Source organism: Hylobates moloch, unplaced genomic scaffold (assembly GCF_009828535.3).
Source record: "Hylobates moloch isolate HMO894 unplaced genomic scaffold, HMol_V3 SCAFFOLD_11, whole genome shotgun sequence".
Classification (NCBI taxonomy): Eukaryota; Metazoa; Chordata; class Mammalia; order Primates; family Hylobatidae; genus Hylobates; species Hylobates moloch.
In genome coordinates, this window is record NW_026652286.1 from 58176771 (window position 1) to 58195843 (window position 19073).

Sequence of the window (19073 nt, forward strand, 5' to 3'; positions counted from 1 at the left end):
TCAGGAAACAACAGGTGCTGGAGAGGATGTGGAGAAATAGGAACACTTTTACACTGTTGGTGGGACTGTAAACTAGTTCAACCATTGTGGAAGTCAGTGTGGCGATTCCTCAGGGATCTCGAACTAGAAATACCATTTGACCCAGCCATCCCATTACTGGGTATATACCCAAAGGACTATAAATCATGCTGCTACAAAGACACATGCACACGTATGTTTATTGCGGCACTATTCACAATAGCAAAGAGTTGGAACCAACCCAAATGTCCAACAACGATAGACTGGATTAAGAAAATGTGGCACATATACACCATGGAATACTATGCAGCCATAAAAAATGATGAGTTCGTGTCCTTTGTAGGGACATGGATGAAACTGGAAAACATCATTCTCAGTAAACTATCGCAAGGACAAAAAACCAAACACTGCATGTTCTCACTCATAGGTGGGAATTGAACAATGAGAACTCATGGACACAGGAAGGGGAACATCACACTCCGGGGACTGTTGTGGGGTGGGGGGAGGGGGGAGGGACAGCATTAGGAGATACACCTAATGCTAAAGGACGAGTTAATGAGTGCAGGAAATCAACATGGCACATGGATACATATGTAACAAACCTGCACATTGTCACATTGTGCACATGTACCCTAAAACCCTAAAGTATAATAAAAAAGAAAAAAAAAAAAAAAAAAAGGCCAAAAAAAAAAAAAAAAAAAAAAAAAAAAAGAGTAAACAGACCACCTGTACCTGTGTCCCTGATCAGTCTGTGCTTATCATTGCACCCCAGCACTTGATATAGGGCTTGGCATATAGTGAAAACTTGGGAAAGGTTTGCTAAAGTGACGTGTCAAAGGAATTAAAAAGCAAGAGTTATGGCATGGGAGACTTCCTGGAGGAAGGGACATTGGGCAGGACATGAACTCTGTCCACCCAGATTTGGGTTAGCTACTGATTTCATATCAGTTAGACTTCTAATTCTGTTTGTTGATATCTTAGATTTGTAAACCAAAAGATATCTGAGACAGTTCTCAATCAATTTAGAAGTTGATTTTGCCAATGTTAAGGAAAATACCTGGGAGAAAAAAAAAAACACAAAATCACAGAAATAGTGTGTGGTCTGTGCCTGTCTCCAAAGATGACTTGGAGGCCTTCAATATTTAAAGGAGAAAAGTAGGCTGGAGGGGAAAGCAGGAAGGTATGGTCTTCCATATGTTGCAAGAGAAAAGGAGCAGGTAGGGGAACAGTCAATTATGTATTCACCTTGTACTTTACAAAAGATCAGGTGAACATAGAGTAGCTACCTGTGGAGATATTTAACCTTTTATCTGTACGCATCTGCTTAGGAACAAAAGGAAAGGCAGTTGCTCACATGACTCAGCTTTCAGCTTAATTTTTTCCTTTTGACAAAGTGAATTGGGGTCCCATGTTTTTATTTTCCTTTCACAGACTATAGTTAGTTTTGCACTAACTATAGCCAGCATCCCTCCCCCATTAACCCACTATGAGACAAGCCTTCCAGCCTTGCTGCCTGCTTTTTGGAAGATCTTGCCTACTGTGTATGCCCTACTGGGTATATAAGTTTACTGAGTATTTTGTTTTTTTCCCATTTATAGTGGCTCTTATATTTCATGTGCTACACAGCATCAGGCAATTAGGGGGCAATGAAGTCTGTCAGATAAAGGCCAACTGTAATAAAGAAAGCCTAATCTATCAAAGCTGGTAATTTGCTGAATCACCTCTCCTATTCTTTTTTGTGTCTGTTCACCATAGGATTATGTAAACTTGGGCCCCCTGGGAGTGAAGCTTATGAGTGTGGAGAGCAAGAAAATGCCCATTCATTTTCAAGAGAAGGAAATTCCAGTCAAACTCTATAAAGATGTCAGGAGCCCAGAAAGCCACATCACATATAAGATGATGAAGTCTTTTCTCTAAGACTGAAAGCTGCAAAGGAAACACAACTTTTCCTTATAAATGTTCTTTGGGAACTGAAGTATATCCGTTGCCCATTTTACTTACACTTTGGCTCATTTTTAAACCAGCTGTTATTTCTAAAGGTCATAATTACATTTAAAATAAAAGGTATTCAGCTATTCATTTACTTGCATGGTATGAATGACCAAAATGGAAGCACGCTTTGTGTTTCTACACTGAAGTATTCAGAAGCATGACAGTGGGTTCAAGGTAGTCTCTAAGGTTCCTTTTCACACACAAAAAATTCACTGATTAATCTGTGATTCCAATATGAAATAGTTCCATTACAAATGTTTCTAAGAAAAACTTAGTTTGCATAGCATTGTCTACACATCTTTCCCTCTGAGGATGCTCAATGTGATAGACAGCCAGTCTATAATTCAAGCCAATTCTTCTTAGTTTCACCCTGTGTATTAGTCTGTTCTCATGCTGCTAATAAAGACATAATTGAGACTGGGTAATTTATAAAGGAGGTTTAATTGATTTACAGTTCCACATGGCTGGGGAGGCCTCACAATCATGGCAGAAGGTGAATGAGGAGCAAAGTCACATCATACATGGTGGCAGGCAAGAGAGGGCTTGTGTAGGGGAGTTCCCACTTATAAAACCATCAGATCTTGTGAGACTTATTCACTACTTCAAGAACAGTATGGGAAAAACCTGCCTCCATGATTCAATCACCTCATACCAGGTCCCTCCCACAACACATGGGGATTATGGGAACTATAATTCAAGATGAGATTTGGGTGGGGACATAGCCAAACCATATCACCCTGTTTATAATGAATACAAAAAATGAATGCGGAAACAAACTTGAGAGTGTTAATTTGTTGTATAAAAATATTCCACTGATAGGGGGCACTCCCTCCCTCCAGCTATATCTAGTCTAAACTACCACGTTCCTATCCAAAGCAAATACCACTTCTCTCAGGGCTACCACAAGCCAAGGACACTGTGACTACCTGGATGTGACATCAGCATTCCATTTGGATCCTTGAGACCAGATAATACCACCATATGTCATATTTCTGTAATCTTTAGTGATATAAGGATTAATTAATCATCAGTGGGGGATGTTATTGGCATTTAAAGTAAGGACAATTGTGCGGCACTGTCTTGAGCCCACAGGATGTTAGCACTCCTGCTCCCTCAATCTCAAATGCTGCTACCTTAACAGTCTTCATTGTAGAAGTCGAAAACACTGGTCATGTTTCCCAACACCCCTTACGTGGTAGTACCATCATCAATTGAACACCTTTGAGTTTCTCCTGTACTTAATTTTTGGAGACAAGGACTCACTCTGTCACCCAGGCTAGAGTGCAGTGGCACTATCATAGCTCACAGCATCCTGAAACTCCTGGGCTCAAGCAATCCTCCTGCCTCAACCTCCTGAGTAGCTGGGACTGCAGGTCTGTACTATCATGCCTCAACCTCCAGAAGTGCTGGGATTACAGGCACGAGCCACTGACTGGCCTCTCCTGTACTTTAATCTCCATTGTGTTCAGTGCTTTCCTGGACCCTTCCCTTTCTCTCCCAAAACTTCCAACCATAACTTCTAAAAAAACAATAAACAAGACAAATGCCACTGTTGAAGGTGTAAATGTCCAAAGGGTTCACCTTGCCTGCTGCCTAGACAGAGCTGATTCCTCAAGACAGGGGAGCCAGGCGTGGTGGCTCACGCCTGTAATCCCAGCACTTTGGGCGGCCGAGGCAGGTAGATCACGAGGTCAGCAGATCAAGACCATCCTGTCAAGACCATCCTGGCTAACACAGTGAAACCCCTTCTCTACTAAAATTACAAACAAATTAGCCAGGCACGGTGGCCTCCAGCTACTTGGGAGGCTGAGGCAGGAGAATGGAGTGAATCCGGGAGGCGGAGGTTGCAGTGAGCCAAGATCATGCCACTGCACTCCAGCCTGGGCGACAGAGTGAGACTCTGCCTCAAAAAAGAAAAGAAGACAGGGGAATTGCAATAGACAAAAGAGTAATTCACACAGAGCCAGCTGTGCGGGAGACCAGAGTTGTTTTAGTACTCAAATCAGTCTCCCTGAGCATTCGGGGAACAGAGTTTTTAAGGACAACATGGTAGATGTGGGGAAGCCAGTGAGCCAGGACTGCTGATTGGTCAGAGATGAAATCATAGGGAGTCAAAGCTGTCCTCCTGACCAAATCAGTTCCTAGATGGGCCACAAGCTCAGATGAGCCAGTTTATCAATCTAGGTAGTGCCAGCTGATTCATCATGTGCAGGGTCTGCAAAATATCTCAAGCACTGATCTTAGGAGCAATTTAGAGACAGTCAGAATCTTGTAGCCTCCAGCTGCATGACTCCCGAACCATAATTTCTAATATTGTGGCTAATGTTAGTCCTACAAATGCAATCTACTCCCTAGGCAAGAAGGAAGTCTGCTTTGGGAAAGGGCTGCTATCATCTTTGTTTTAAACTGTATACTAAGTTTTTCCCAAAGTTAGTTGACCCTCCGCCCAAGAATGAAAAGGACAGTTTGGAGATTAGAAGCAAGATGGAGTCGATTAAATTAGGTATCTTTCGCTGTCTTGGTCATACTTTTGCAAAAGCAGTTTCAAAGGTGTCTTTTCTTTTTGAGACAGGGTCTCACTGTCAACTAGGCTGGAGTGCAGTAGCATGATCATGGCTCACTGCAGCCTTAGCCTGCCAGGCTCAAGGGATCCTCTCACCTCACCCTCCCAAATAGCTGAGACCACAGAAGCACACCACCATGCCCAGCTAATTTTTTATTTTTTGTAGAGATGGTGCGGGGGTGGGGGTGGTGGTGGTGGGGTCTTACCATGTGACCTAGGCTGGTCTTAAACTCCTGAGCTCAAGTGATCTTCTTGGCTCAACTTCTCAAAGTGCTAGGATTATAGATATGAACTGCCACGCCCAGCCTGTTGAAGGTTTCTTTTACTCTCTGGTTTTGACTGGCACCTGGCTTTCCCCAGAAAGACCCCACTTCCCCTGTGGCTCTCTCTAGTGGTTGGTATTGATTCTTCTCTGCCCCCACCTTCTGTGGGTCTCACATGCTTTCACCAATGCAATGCCTCTTCTAGACCCCACAATTCCACCAGTCTCATGTAAAAACAAGAGTTTTGAAGCTCAGTATATATATCACCCTCTACTGCTATTCTTTGCTATAATTTTCTAACCGTTCTCATCACTCTTCTCTATAATCTTTAATTTGGCACCTTGTTCACAGGCCTCTTTTCCACTCTACTCCATTCCCTAACATATCCATCTATTGAGATATCTATTAGTCATTCATGAGTATAAAATTGTTGCATGTATGTGTGCTTCTGTTTGACCATCCCAGATCCACTCTCTACCCTTATCTCTGTGTCTCAAAGGGTGACCTTTATGGACTGCATCAATGTCCTTTGCTTCTAACCTTCAAGTGAGTTTGTTTAATAGGAGTTTCTAGCAGGAGATCAAAGAAAGTGAGAAGGGTGAGATTTCTTCCCCCAGCTCTTTCTCTACCAGGTCATGTAGATTAGCAGGGTCCCTCTATCAAAGGCCACTATTCCTGTTGGAAGGCTCACCTAACAAAGGTTGAGCATCCCTAATGTGAAAATCCAAAATCCAAAATGTTCCAAAATCTGAAACATTTTAAGCACTGACGCAATACTACAAGTGGAAAATTCCACACCTGACCTCATGTGATGGGTTGCAGTAAAAACTTTGTTTCATGCACAAAAAAAATTTAAAATAGTATATAAACTTACCTTCAGGTTATGTGTATATGGTGTATCTGAAATATAAATGAAGTTTGCGTTTGGACTTGGGTCTACCCCCAAGATATCTTATTACATATATGCAAATATTCCAAAATCCTAAAAAATCTGAAATCTGAAACACTTCTGGTCCCAGTCATCTCAGACAAGAAACACTGAATCAGTATAGCTACTCTCTAGGTCTGTCCCTTTAGACCCGGGGAGTGGAACAATTCCCATCTGTTGATAGCCCCAGGGAGTGTTACCATTCCTGTTGGTTTTCCTTGATCCTGCCCACACCTTTGTATATATTGCCTTTGTTAAATTTTCTTCAGGTATCCTGTTTGAATGTGCCCTTTGTTTCCTGCTAGGAAAGGTCAAGGCTGGAGATTCAGATCTGGGAATCAACAGCCCAGGACTGAATTTAAAGCCATGAAAGCCTAAATGACATAACCTAGGGACTGAGTGTCAATAGAGAAGAGAGACATGGATGCACCTGGAATAATTCATTCTGTAGATGTGGGCCCTGAAACTAAAAGGTATCACTCTCAAGAGATTTCAGAGCAGAGGTGGACTGAATCTAAGTAAAATGGCAAACCAGCCCTGACCCAGCTCAACTCTATTTTTTTTCTTCGCTCTCCTCTCTTTCCTTTCCCTCTCCCTCCTCACTTACCACTTACACACGGCACCCACTCCTCACCAGAGCCTCTCAATTCCCCCAGCTCAATTCTTGATTCCTTTGAGGTGATTTTCTCCTAACCTAATAAAACTAACAGAGGATAGATTGTTTTTCTCTGGGGAACAAAGAATACCAACCCAGACACTATACTCCTTGTATACACAATGTTGAGCATACAAAACTTTATATGTTTGTGTGTATGCACACGTGCATGTACAGTGCAAAGAAGCAGGAAAATAAGACTAAGAATGAGGAGGAAAAGCAAACAAAGCATGCCCACAGATGACCCAGATATTCAAGTCAGTAGGCTAGGACTTTAAGAATATTATTACATAGTGGCTGGCAAGATGGCCGACTAGGAACAGCCCTCGTCTGCAGCTCCCAGTGAGATCAACACAGAAGGTGAGTGATTTCTGCATTTCCACCTGAGGTACCCAGCACATCTCACTGGAACTGGTTAGACAGTGGGTGCAGCCCATGGAGGACGAGCTGAAGCAAGGTGGGGCGTTGCCTCACCCAGGAAGCACAAGGGGTCAGGGAAACCATGAGGGACTGTGCCGTGAGGAATGGTGCATTCTGGCACAGATACTATGCTTTTCTCACGGTCGTCACAACTTGCAGACCAGGAGATTCTCTCAGTTGCCTACACCACCAGGGCCCTGGGTTTCAAGCACAAAACTGGATGGCCATTTGGGTAGACACCAAACTAGCTGCAGGAGTTTTTTTTCATACCCTAGTGGTGGCTGGAATGCCAGCAAGACAGAACCTTTCACTCCCCTGGAAAGGGGGCTGAAGCCAGGGAGCCAAGTGGTCTAGCTCAGCAGATCCCATCCCCACGGAGCCCAGCAAGCTAATATCGACTGGCTTGAAATTTTTGCTGCCAGCACAGCAGTCTGAAGTCAACCTGGGACTCTGGAGCTTGGTGAGGGGAGGGGCATCCGCCATTACTGAGGCTTGAGTAGGAGGTTTTCCCCTCACAGTGTAAACAAAGCCACTGGGAAGTTCGAAGTGGGCAGAGCCCACCACAGCTCAGCAAAGCCCCTGCAGCCAGACTGCCTCTCTAGATTTCTTCTCTCTGGGCAGGGCATCCCTGAAAGAAAGGCAGCAGCCCCAGTCAGGGGAGTATAGAGAAAAGTCCCATCTCCCTGTGATAGGGCACCTGGGAGAAGGGGCAGCTATGGGCACAGCTTCAGCAGACTTAAACATTCCTACCTGCCAGCTCTGAAGGGACCAGCAAATCTCCCAGCAAAGCACTTGTGCTCTGCTAAGGGACAGACTGCCTCATCAAGTGGGCTCTTTAACCCCGTGCCTCCTGACTGGGAGACACCTCCCAGCAGGAATCAACAGATACCTCATACAGGAGAGCTCTGGCTGGCATCTGGCGGGTGCCTCTCTGGGACGAAGCTTCCAGACGAAGGAATAGGCAGCAATCTTTGCTGCTCTGCAGCCTCCACTGGTGATACCCGGGCAAACAGGGTCTGGAGTAGACCTCCAGCAAACTCCAGCAGACCTGCAGCAGAGGGGCCTGACTGTTAGAAGGAAAACTAACAAACAGAAAGGAATAGCACCGACATCAACAAAAAGGACGTCCACACAAAACCCCCATCTGAAGGTCACCAACATCAAAGACCAAAGATAGATAAATCCATGAAGAGGCGGAAAAACCATCACGAAAAGCCTGAAAATTCCAAAAATCAGAATGCCTCTTCTCCTCCAAAGGATCACAACTCCTCGCCAGCAAGGGAACAAAACTGGACAGAGAATGAGTCAGACGAATTGACAGAAGTAGGCTTCAGAAGGTGGGTAATAACAAACTCCTTTGAGCTAAAGGAGCATGTTCTAACCCAATGCAAGGAAGCTAAGAACCTTGAAAAAAGGTTAGAAGAATTGCTAACTAGAATAACCAGTTTAGAGAAGGACAGAAATGACCTGATGGAGCTGAAAAACACAGCATGAGAACTTTGTGAAGCATACACAAGTATCAATAGCCAAATCAATCAAGCAGAAGAAAGAATATCAGAGATTGAAGATCAACTTAATGAAATAAAGCAAGAAGAAAATATTAGAGAAAAAAAGAATGAAAAGGAATGAACAAAGGTTCCAAGAAATATGGTACTATATGAAAGTGACAGGGAGAATGGAACCAAGTTGGAAAACACTCTTCAGGATATTATCCAGGAGAACTTCCCCAACCTAGCAAGACAGGCCGACATTCAAATTCAGGAAATACAGAGAACACTACAAAGATACTCCTCGAGAAAAGTAACCCCAAGACACATAATCATCAGATTCACCAAGTTTAAAATGAAGAAAAAATTGTTACCGGCAGCCAGAGAGATAGGTCGGGTTGCCCTCAAAGGGAAGCTCATCAGACTAACAGCAGATCTCTCTGCAGAAACCCTACAAGCCAGAAGAGAGTGGGGGCCAATATTCAACATTCTTAAAGAAAAGAATTTTCAATCCAGAATTTCATATCTAGACAAACTAAGCTTCATAAGCAAAGGAGAAATAAAACCCGTTACAGACAGGCAAATGCTGAGAGATTTTGTCACCACCAGGCCTGCCTTACAGGAGCTCCTGAAGGAAGTACTAAGTATGGAAGGGAAAAACCGGTACCAGCCACTGCAAAAACATACCAAATTGTAAAGACCATCGACACTATGAAGAAACTGCATCAACTAATGGGCAAAATAACCAGCTAGCATCATAATGACAGGATCAAACACATAACAATATTAACCTTAAATGTAAATGGGCTAAATGCCTCAATTAAAACACACAGACTGGCAAATGGGATAAAGAGGCAAGACCCATCAGTGTGCTGTATTCAGGAAACCCATCTCATGTGCAAAGACACACATAGGCTCAAAATAAAGGGATAGAGGAATATTTACCAAGCAAATGGAAAGCAAAAAAAAAAAAAAAAAAAAAAGCAGGTGTTGCAATCCTAGTCTCTGATAAAATAGACTTTAAACCAACAAAGATCAAAAAAGACAAAGAAGGGCCTTACATAATGGTAAAGTGATCAATTCAACCAGAAGAGCTAACTATTCTAAATATATATGCACCCAATACAGAAGCACCCAGATTCATAAAGCAAGTTCTTAGAGACCTATGAAGAGACTTAGACTCCCACACAATAATAGTGGGAGACTTTAACATCCCATTGTCAATATTAGACAGATCAATGAGACAGAAAATTAACAAGGATATTCAGGACTTGAACTCTGCTCTGGACAAAGTGGACCTAACAGACAGCTACAGAACTCTCCACCCCAAATCAACAGAATATACATTCTTCTCAGCACCACATTGCACTTATTCTAAAATTGACCACATAATTGGAAGTAAAACACTCCTCAGCAAATGCAAAGGAATGGAAATCATAACAAGCAGTCTTTCAGACCACAGTGCAATCAAATTAGAGCCCAGGATTAAGAAACTCACTCAAAACCTCACAACTACATGGAAACTGAACAACCTGCTGCTGAATGACTACTGAGTAAATAACGAAATTAAGGCAGAAATAAATAAGTTCTTTGAAACCAATGAGAACAAAGACACAATCTACCAGAATCTCTGGGACACAGCTAAAGCAGTGTTTAGAAGGAAATTTGTAGCACCAGATGCCCACAGGATAAAGTAGGCAAGATCTAAAATCGTCACCCTAACATCACAATTCAAAGAACCAGAGAAGCAAGAGCAAACAAATTCAAAAGCTAACAGAAGATCAGAGCAGAACTGAAGGAGATAGAGACACGAAAACAAATTCAAAAGCTAACAGAAGATCAGAGCAGAACTGAAGAAGACAGAGACACGAAAACAAATTCAAAAGCTAACAGGAGATCAGAGCAGAACTGAAGGAGATAGAGACACGAAAACAAATTCAAAAGCTAACAGAAGATCAAAGCAGAACTGAAGGAGATAGAGACACGAAAAACGCTTCAAAATGCAAAAATTAGCTGGGCATGGTGGCATGTGCCTGTAATCCCAACTACTCAGGACGCTGAGGCAGGAGAATCGCTTGAACCAGGGAGGCAGAGGTTGCAGTGAGCTGAGATTGCACCACAGCACTCCAGCCTTGCGACAGAGCGAGACTCCGATTCAAAAAAAAAAAAAAAAAAAAATTAATGAATCCAGGAGCTGGTTTTTTGAAAAGGTTAACAAAATAGATAGACTGCTAGCTGGGCTAATAAAAAAGAAAAGAGAGAAGAATCAAATAGACACAATAAAAAACGATAAAGGAGATATCACCTCTGATCTCACAGAAATACAAACTACCATCAGAGAATACTATAAACACCTCTATGCAAATAGACTAGAAAATCTAGAAGAAATGGATACATTCCTGGACACATACACCTTCCCAAGACTAAACCAGGAAGTTGAATCCCTGAATAGACCAATAACAAGTTCTGAAATTGAGGCAGTCATTAATAGCCTACCAGCCAAACCAAGCCCAGGACCAGACTGATTCACAGCTGAATTCCACCACAGGTACAAAGAGGAGCTGGTACCATTCCTTCTGAAATTATGCCAAACAATAGAAAAAAAGGGACTCCTCCCTAACTCACTTAATGAGGCCAGCATCATCGTGATATCAAGACCTGGCAGACACAACACACAAAAAAAGAACATTTCAGACCAATATCCCTGATGAACGTCGATGCAAAAACCCTCAGTAAAACACTGGCAAACCGAATCCAGCAGCACATCAAAAAGCTTATCCACCATGATCAAGTCAGCTTCATCCCTGGGATGCAAGGCTGGTTCAACATATGCTAGTCAATAAACTTAATCCATCACATAAACAGAACCAATGACAAAAACCACATGATTATCTCAAAGATGCAGAAAAGACCTTCAATAAAATTCAACACCCATTCATGCTAAAAACTCTCAATAAACTAGGTATTGATGAAACGTATCTCAAATAATAAGAGCTATTTATGACAAACCCACAGCCAATATCATACTGAAGGGGCAAAAGCTGGAAGCATTCCCTTTGAAAACCAGCACAAGACAAGGATGCCCTCTCTCACCACTCCTATTCAACATAGTATTGGAGGTTCTGGCCGGGCAATCAGGCAAGAGAAAGAAATAAAGCGTATTCAAATAGGAAGAGAGGAAGTCAAATTGTCTCTGTTTGCAGATGACATGATTGTATATTTAGAAAACCCCATCGTCTCAGCCCAAAATCTCTTTAAGCTGATAAGCAGCTTCAGCAAAGTCTCAGGATACAAAATCAATGTGCAAAAATCACAAGAATTCCTATACACCAATAATAGACAAACAGAGAACCAAATCGTGACTGAACTCCCATTCACAATTGCTACAAAGAGAATAAAATACCTAGGAATACAACTTACAAGGGATGTGAAGGACCTTTTCAAGGAGAACTACAAACCACTGCTCAAGGAATTAAGAGGCCAGGCGCAGTGGCTCACGCCTGTAATCCCAGCACTTTGGGAGGCTAAGGCGGGCAGATCACGAGGTCAGGAGATCAAGACCATCCTGGCTAACACGGTGAAACCCTGTCTCTACTAAAAATACAAAAAATCAGCCGGGCGGGGTGGCGGGCGCCTGTAGCCCCAGCTACTCGGGCGGCTGAGGCAGGAGAATGGCGTGAACCCGGCAGGCGGAACTTGCAGTGAGCCGAGATCGCGCCACTGCACTCCAGCCTGGGCGACAGAGCGAGACTCCGTCTCAAAAAAGGAATTAAGAGAGGACACAAAAAAATGGAAAAACATTCCATGCTCATGGATAGGAAGAATCAATATTGTGAAAATCGCCATACTGCCCAAAGTAATTTATAGATTCAATGCTATTTTTATCAAGCTACCATTAACTTTCTTCACAGAATTAGAAAAAAAAACTACTTTAAATTTCATATGGAACCAAAAAATAGTCCGTATAGCCAAGACAATTCTAAGCAAAAAGAACAAAGCTGGAGGCATCATGCTACCTGATTTCAAACTATACTACAAGGCTACAGTAACCAAAACAGCATGGTACTAGTACCAAAACAGATATATAGACCAATGGAACAGAACAGAGGCTTCAGAAATAACACCATACATTTACAATCATGTGATCTTTGACAAACCTGACAAAAACAAGCAATGGGGAAAGGATTCCCTATTTAATAAATGGTGTTGGGAAAACTGGCTAGTCATATGCAGGAAACTGAAACTGGACCCCTTCCTTACACCTTATACAAATATTAACTCAAGATGGATTAAAGACTTAAAGGTAAGACATAAAATCATAAAAGCCCTAGAAGAAAACCTAGCAATACTATTCGGGACATAGGCATGGGCAAAGACTTCATGACTAAAACACAAAAAGCAATGGCAACAAAAGCCAAAATTGACAAATGGCATTTAATTAAATGAAAGAGCTTCTTCACAGCAAAAGAAACTATCACCAGAGTGAACAGGCAACCTACAGAATGGGAGAAAATTTTTGTAATCTATCCATCTGACAAAGGGCTAATATCCAGAATCTACAAGGAACTGAAACAAATATAGAAGAAAAAAAAAAACAACCCCATCAAAAAGTGGGCAAAGGATATGAACAGACACTTCTCAAAAGAAGACATTCATGCGGCCAACAAACATGAAAAAAAAAGTTCATCATCACTGGTCATTAGAGAAATGCAAATCAAAACCACAATTAGATACCATCTCACACCAGTTAGAATGACGATCATTAAACAGTCAGGAAACAACAAGTGCTGGAGGGGATGTGGAGAAATAGAAATGATTTTACACTGTTGGTGGGAGTATAAATTAGTTCAACTATTGTGGAAGACAGTGTGGCGATTCCTCAAGTATCTAGAACCAGAAATACCATTTAACCCAGCAATTCCATCACTTGGTATATACCCAAAGGATTATAAATCATTCTACTATAAAGACACATGCACATGTATGTTTATTGCAGCACTGTTCACAATAGAAAGACTTGGAACCAACCCAAATGCCCATCAGTGATAGGCTGGATAAAGAAAATGTGGCACATATACATCATGGAATACTACGCAGTCATAGAAAAGGATGAATTCATGTCCTTTGCAGGGACATGGATGAAGCTGAAAACCATAATTCTCAGCAAACTAACACAGGAACAGAAAACCAAACACAGCACGTTCTCACTCATAAGTGGGAGGTGAACAATGAGAATACATGGACACAGGGAGGGGAGTGTCACACACTGTGGCCTGTAAGTGGGTGGGGGGACTAGGGGAGGGATAGTATTAGGAGACATACCTAATGTAGATGACGGGTTGATGGGTGCAGCAAATCACCATGGCGCACGTATACCTATATAACAAACCTGCACGTTCTGTGAAGTATTGCTCCTCACAAGAGGACCTTAGCTGCAGGGGTCTGCCCACCGACCCAGACCCAAACAATGGATGAATAAAACGTACACTGACACACAGATACTCTGTTTCGCCAGTCCTGCTGAGTGTCCGACCGCCTACACACCAAGAGAAGTTTGTCATGTGGCTGGCCCTGAGCAGCCTGCACTTCAGGCATTTATTTATTATAAAATTAACAACAGAAGCTTTGAATAAACACACTTGTGGATAATTAACATGGTTAAGAGAGTAGTTCTACTAATGATTAAAGCTCAGGTACTGCGGTTTAAAGTAAATACCATTAGGGGGCAATATCCTTGGTCGACCTCCCTCCAAGAGGGCCATCTGGCTCAAAAGTTAGTTAATGGAGGTAGGGTAAACAGACTTAACTGGGGAAGCCTCTATTGTCCCTAGTATTTACCCTATGACCTAATGCTCTAAGGTAAGAACCCACTGCCTTCAGCCTGTTCAATTATTACAATCTGTGTAATCTTTCAGCCTTCCAAAAAGGTTTGTGACTATTCTCTAAAACTTTCCCTAATATTTCCCTTTAATATTTTGGCCACTATCCTGAGTGAATCCCAACAGCTCTGCACATGTATCCCAGAACTTAAAGTATAAAAAAAAAGAATATTATTATAAATATGTTAAAGAAAGCAAGGAAAAGATGAATAAAATAGGTAAAAATATGAAGAATTTCAACAGAACATTAGACTCTATAAAAAAGAACCCAACGGGCCAGGTGCGGTGGCTCACGCTTGTAATCCCAGCACTTTGGGAGGCCGAGGCGAGCGGATCACGAGGTCAGGAGATCAAGACCAGGGTGAAACCCTGTCTCTACTAAAAATACAAAAAAAAATTAGCCGGGCGTGGTGGCGGGCGCCTGTAGTCCCAGCTACTCGGAGAGGCTGAGGCAGGAGAATGGCGTGAACCCGGGAGGCGGAGCTTGCAGTGAGCCAAGATTGCGCCACTGCACTCCAGCCTGGGCGACAGAGCAAGACTCCGTCTCAAAAAAAAAAGAACCCAACGGACATTCTAGAAATCAAAATATACAAAATTGAAAAGTAATAAATCGGTCTAATGGCAGACTGGATATGCAAGAAACCAAGAATAGTGAAATTTGGGATAAGTCAATATCCAATATTCCAAAAATAATCAAACACAATTCCAGAAAGAATAAAGAATAGAAAGAGCAGAACACAGTGGTAATGAACATGTGCGATTAAGCAGTGCAACATACGCTAACTGTACTTAGTGTTCAAGGAAAAGGGGTAGTAGGAATAAAGGAGAAGAAATATTTGAAGACATAATGGCTGAGTTTACCAAAACTGATTAAAGACAATCTACAGATTCAAGTTCTAAAGAACTGACACATGGAATCTAAGCATAATGCTGTTAGCAGTGGCCAATCTGTATGGGTCTGCAGCAACCTGAATTCTTGCCTCCTCAGAAGAAAGAATTCGACCAAGAGGCATAAGGCAAAGGGAGAGACCAGGGCAAGTTTTAGAGCAGGACTGAGTATTAAAAAGTTTAGAGCAGGAATGAAAGGAAGAAAAGTACACTTGGAAGAGGGCCTAGCAGGTGACTTGAGAAATCAAGTGCACGGTGTGACCTTCGACTTGGAGTTTTACATGCTGGCATGCTTCTGGGGTCTTGCGTTACTTCTCCCCTGGTTCTTCTCATGAGCTGAGCTGACCGCATGTGCAGTGGTTTGCCAGCACTTGGGAGGGGCTGCATGTGCAATGTGTTAACTGGAGTTGTATGCATACTCACTTGAGGCACTCTTACCTTACCAGTTGAATGTTCCTAGAAGGTCATATAGCAGTTAAACTCCACCATTTTGCCTCTTAATGTGCATGCTTGAGCCCACTCCCCCAACTACTGAGATCTTATCAGGAAGCTGCTAATCACCAGTTCCAGGTGTTTCTATCTATTGGGAGACTGCCTTTCCCTGGCACCAGTTGTAACCAATATTTATTTATTTATTTGCTTGTTTACTTGTTTGTTTATTTATTTAGAGATGGAGTCTGGCTCTATCACCTAGGCTGGAGTGCAGCAGCGCAATCTCAGCTCACTGCAATCTCCACCTCCTGGATTCAAGCGATTCTCCTGCCTCAGCCTCCCAAATAGCTGAGATTACAGGCATGAGCCACCACACCCTGCTAATTTTTTTTTATTTTTAGTAGAACCCGGGTTTCACCCCGTTGGCCAGGCTGGTCTCGAATTCCTTAGCTCTGGTAATACGCTGGCCTCGACCTCCCAAAGTGCTGGGATTATAGGCATGAGCCACTGTGCCCTGCCAATTATTATTTTAAAGAGACAGTTAAAACCGCCTGACCATCACCTGATGGTTGCCTGATGTTCCTGGTGGAGTGGGGACCCTCTCCTGCCTGCTAATGTCTGCCTGACTACCTACTGTAACAATGCCATATCTTGAAAGGGGGTCCTGATACAGAGAAAGAGACATTTGGCCAAAACTAAGCAAATCTGAATAAATGTATAAACTTTAGATAAGAACAACACATATTGCAATATTGGTACATTAATTGTGTGAAAAGTACCATACTAAAGACAAATATTAATACAGGACAAACTGAGTGTGGCGTATATGGGATCCTGTACTTCCCATCATTGTCTTTTATAAATCTAAAACCTTGAAGATAATAGTCTGTTTATAAATAAATACATAGTCACAGATAGACTGCAAAAAGATACACCATGGGCCAGGTGCGGAGCACTTTGGAAAGTTGAAGCCAGAGGATCGCCTGAGTCCCCAGGAGTTCGAGACCAGCCTGGGCAACCATAGGGAGACCCCCTTCTCTATATAGAATAAATTTTTTAAATTAGCTCGAAGTGGTGGAGTGTGACTGTGGTCCCAGCTTCTCAGGAGGCTGAGGTGGTAGGATCGCCTGAGCATGGGAGGTTAAGGCTATGACTACACCACTGCACTCTAGCCCAGGTGATGGAGTAAGACCCTGTCTCAGACAAAAAAAAAAGATACACCATGCAAACATCAACCAAAAAGAAGACAGTTTGACTAATATCAGACAAAGTAGACTTTAAGGCAGGAAGTATTAAGATAAAAAGAAAATGAAGAAAAATATAATAGTACATGAGCCAGTTCATCAGAATGACATAACAATCCTAGATTTGTATGCACATAATAAACATGGTCTCAAAATACATAAAGCAAAGTTTACCAAAGTAAAAAAGATACAGTAAATTGTATGTTATATATATTTCATAATAAAAAAGGAAAAAGAAAAAAGAGATAAATACAGACTTGAAGATCTTACTGCACCTCTCTCAACAAGTGATAAATCAATTTGACAAAATTAATATAAGTTAATGACTGTACAATATTCATTCCTTTCATGTGCACATGAAACATTTCCAAAAATAGACCACATGCAAGTCATAAAGAAGTCACAACAAATATTCAAAAAAATTGTAATCCCATAGAATGTGTTCTCTGACCACTGTGGAATTTTATTTTTTTATTTTTTATTTTTTTGAGATGGAGTTTCACTCTGTCGCCCAGGCTGGAGTGCACTGGCATGATCTCGGCTCACTGCAACCTCTGCCTCCCGGGTTCAAGTGACTCTCCTGCCTCAGCCTCCCGAGTAGCTGGGATTATAGGCGCCTGCCACCATGCCAAGCTAATTTTTGTATGTTTAGTAGAGACGGGGTTTCACCATGTTGCCCAGGCTGGTCTCAAACTCCTGACCTCAGGTGATCCACCCACTTCTGCCTCCTAAAGTTCTGGGATTACAAGTGTGAGCCACCGCACCCAGCCCACGGTGAAATTTAAAAACAACAACAAAATAACCCTCCAAATAATTAGAAAGTAAGCAGAACACTTTTTAACAACTCATGAGAAAATATTTTGAACAATAATGAAAATATGACATTTCAAAACCTTTTGGATCCAGCAAAAGTTGTGTTTAAAGATAAATATTTACTTTAAATTCATGTATTAAAAAAGAAAGGTTGAAAAATCTTAAGCTGTTACCTTAAGGATTGTGAACCCCGAAAATTTCAGGCAGGTCTCAGTTAATTTAGAAAGTTCGTTTTGAGGGCAGAGTTCAGGAAGCTCAGACCCGAGGCCGCCACTGGGCGCCCAGCCTCCCGCCCGCCATGTCCGCGCCTCGAGCCCCCGCACGCTCTGGCGGCCGCCACGCCAGCGTCTGGGAAGGCCAAGCTGACGCACCTGGGGAAGGCACTCCTGGCAGGCGGCATCGAGATCTACATCACCTTCCCCACCCAGTCCGTGAAGACGCAGTGGCAGCTGGACTAGCCCTCGCACCCGCCACGGTACCAGAGGATCGGGGACTGCGTGTGGCAGACAGTCCGCAGCTATGGCGTCCTGGGCCTGTACCGCGGTCTCAGCTCCCTGCTCTACGGCTCCATCCCCAAGGCGGCCGCCAGCTTCGGAATGTTCTAGTTCCTCAGCAACCACAGGCGGGATTCCCAGGGATGGCTGGACAGCACGCGCGGGCTGCTGTGCTGCCCGGGCGCTGGAGTGGCTGAGGCCGTGGTGATCGTGTGCCCCATGGAGACCATCAAGGTGAGGTTCATCCACGACCAGACCTCCCCAAACCCCAAGTACAGAGGATTCTTCCACGGATTAGGAAGATTGTGCGGGAACAAGGGCTGAAGGGGATGTATCAGAGCCTCACGGCCACCGCACTGAAACAGGGCTGGAACCAGGCCATCTGCTTCTCCGTCATGACATTCCCTGCACAACTGGTACCGAGGGGACAACCCCAACAAGCCCATGAACCCGCTGATCATTGGGGTCTTCGGAGCCATCGTGTGCACAGCCAGCGTCTTTGGAAACACTCCTCTGGACGTGATTAAGACCCACAGGTAGGGCCTGGAGGAGCACAAATACCAGAACTCGATGGACTGCGGCTGGCAGATCCTGAGGAAGGAGGAGCTCAAGGCATTATACAAGGGCATTGTCCCGCGCTGGGCCAGGTCAGCCTGGATGTGGCCATAGTGTTTATCATCTATGATGAGGTGGTGAAGCTGCTCAACAAAGTGGAAGACGGGCTAAGCCCAGTGGGGCCACAGGGGACCCGCCCCAGTCACCTCCAGAGGCCCCACCACTCTTGTCTCACATGATTCCAGTGCAGTGGTGCCAAAAGGCTCCTTACCACATCCCTTGAGCTCTGTGACCTTGTCTGTGCATTGAGGCCGTCAAGTCCATGTGTCCTATAGCACCGTGTCTCCCCTGTGGTCTGTGTGCGACACCACCACTGTGTCCCGCTGTCTGGCCCAGCCATGCTTGGTATGCATCTGGCCTGTGAACCTGTGCCCACTTGTCC

At 43.4% G+C, this 19073-nt stretch overlaps 1 protein-coding gene and 1 pseudogene across 3 annotated transcripts in view; both read left to right on the forward strand.

Moving 5' to 3' along the window:
• The window catches only part of CCDC83 (coiled-coil domain containing 83), a 75719-nt gene extending 73622 nt beyond the window's left edge, over nucleotides 1–2097 (forward strand). For all 3 annotated transcript variants that reach the window (XM_058446542.1, XM_032168100.3, XM_032168101.2), the window contains one exon: nucleotides 1774–2097. In XM_058446542.1, coding sequence (XP_058302525.1) covers nucleotides 1774–1935 — 162 coding nt within the window. In that variant the 3' untranslated portion in view covers nucleotides 1936–2097. The remainder of the gene's footprint in view (nucleotides 1–1773) is intronic.
• Nucleotides 2098–6854: 4757 nt separating this feature from the next.
• LOC116476168 (tricarboxylate transport protein, mitochondrial-like) lies at nucleotides 6855–18870 on the forward strand (annotated as a pseudogene).
• Nucleotides 18871–19073: the final 203 nt, after the last annotated feature.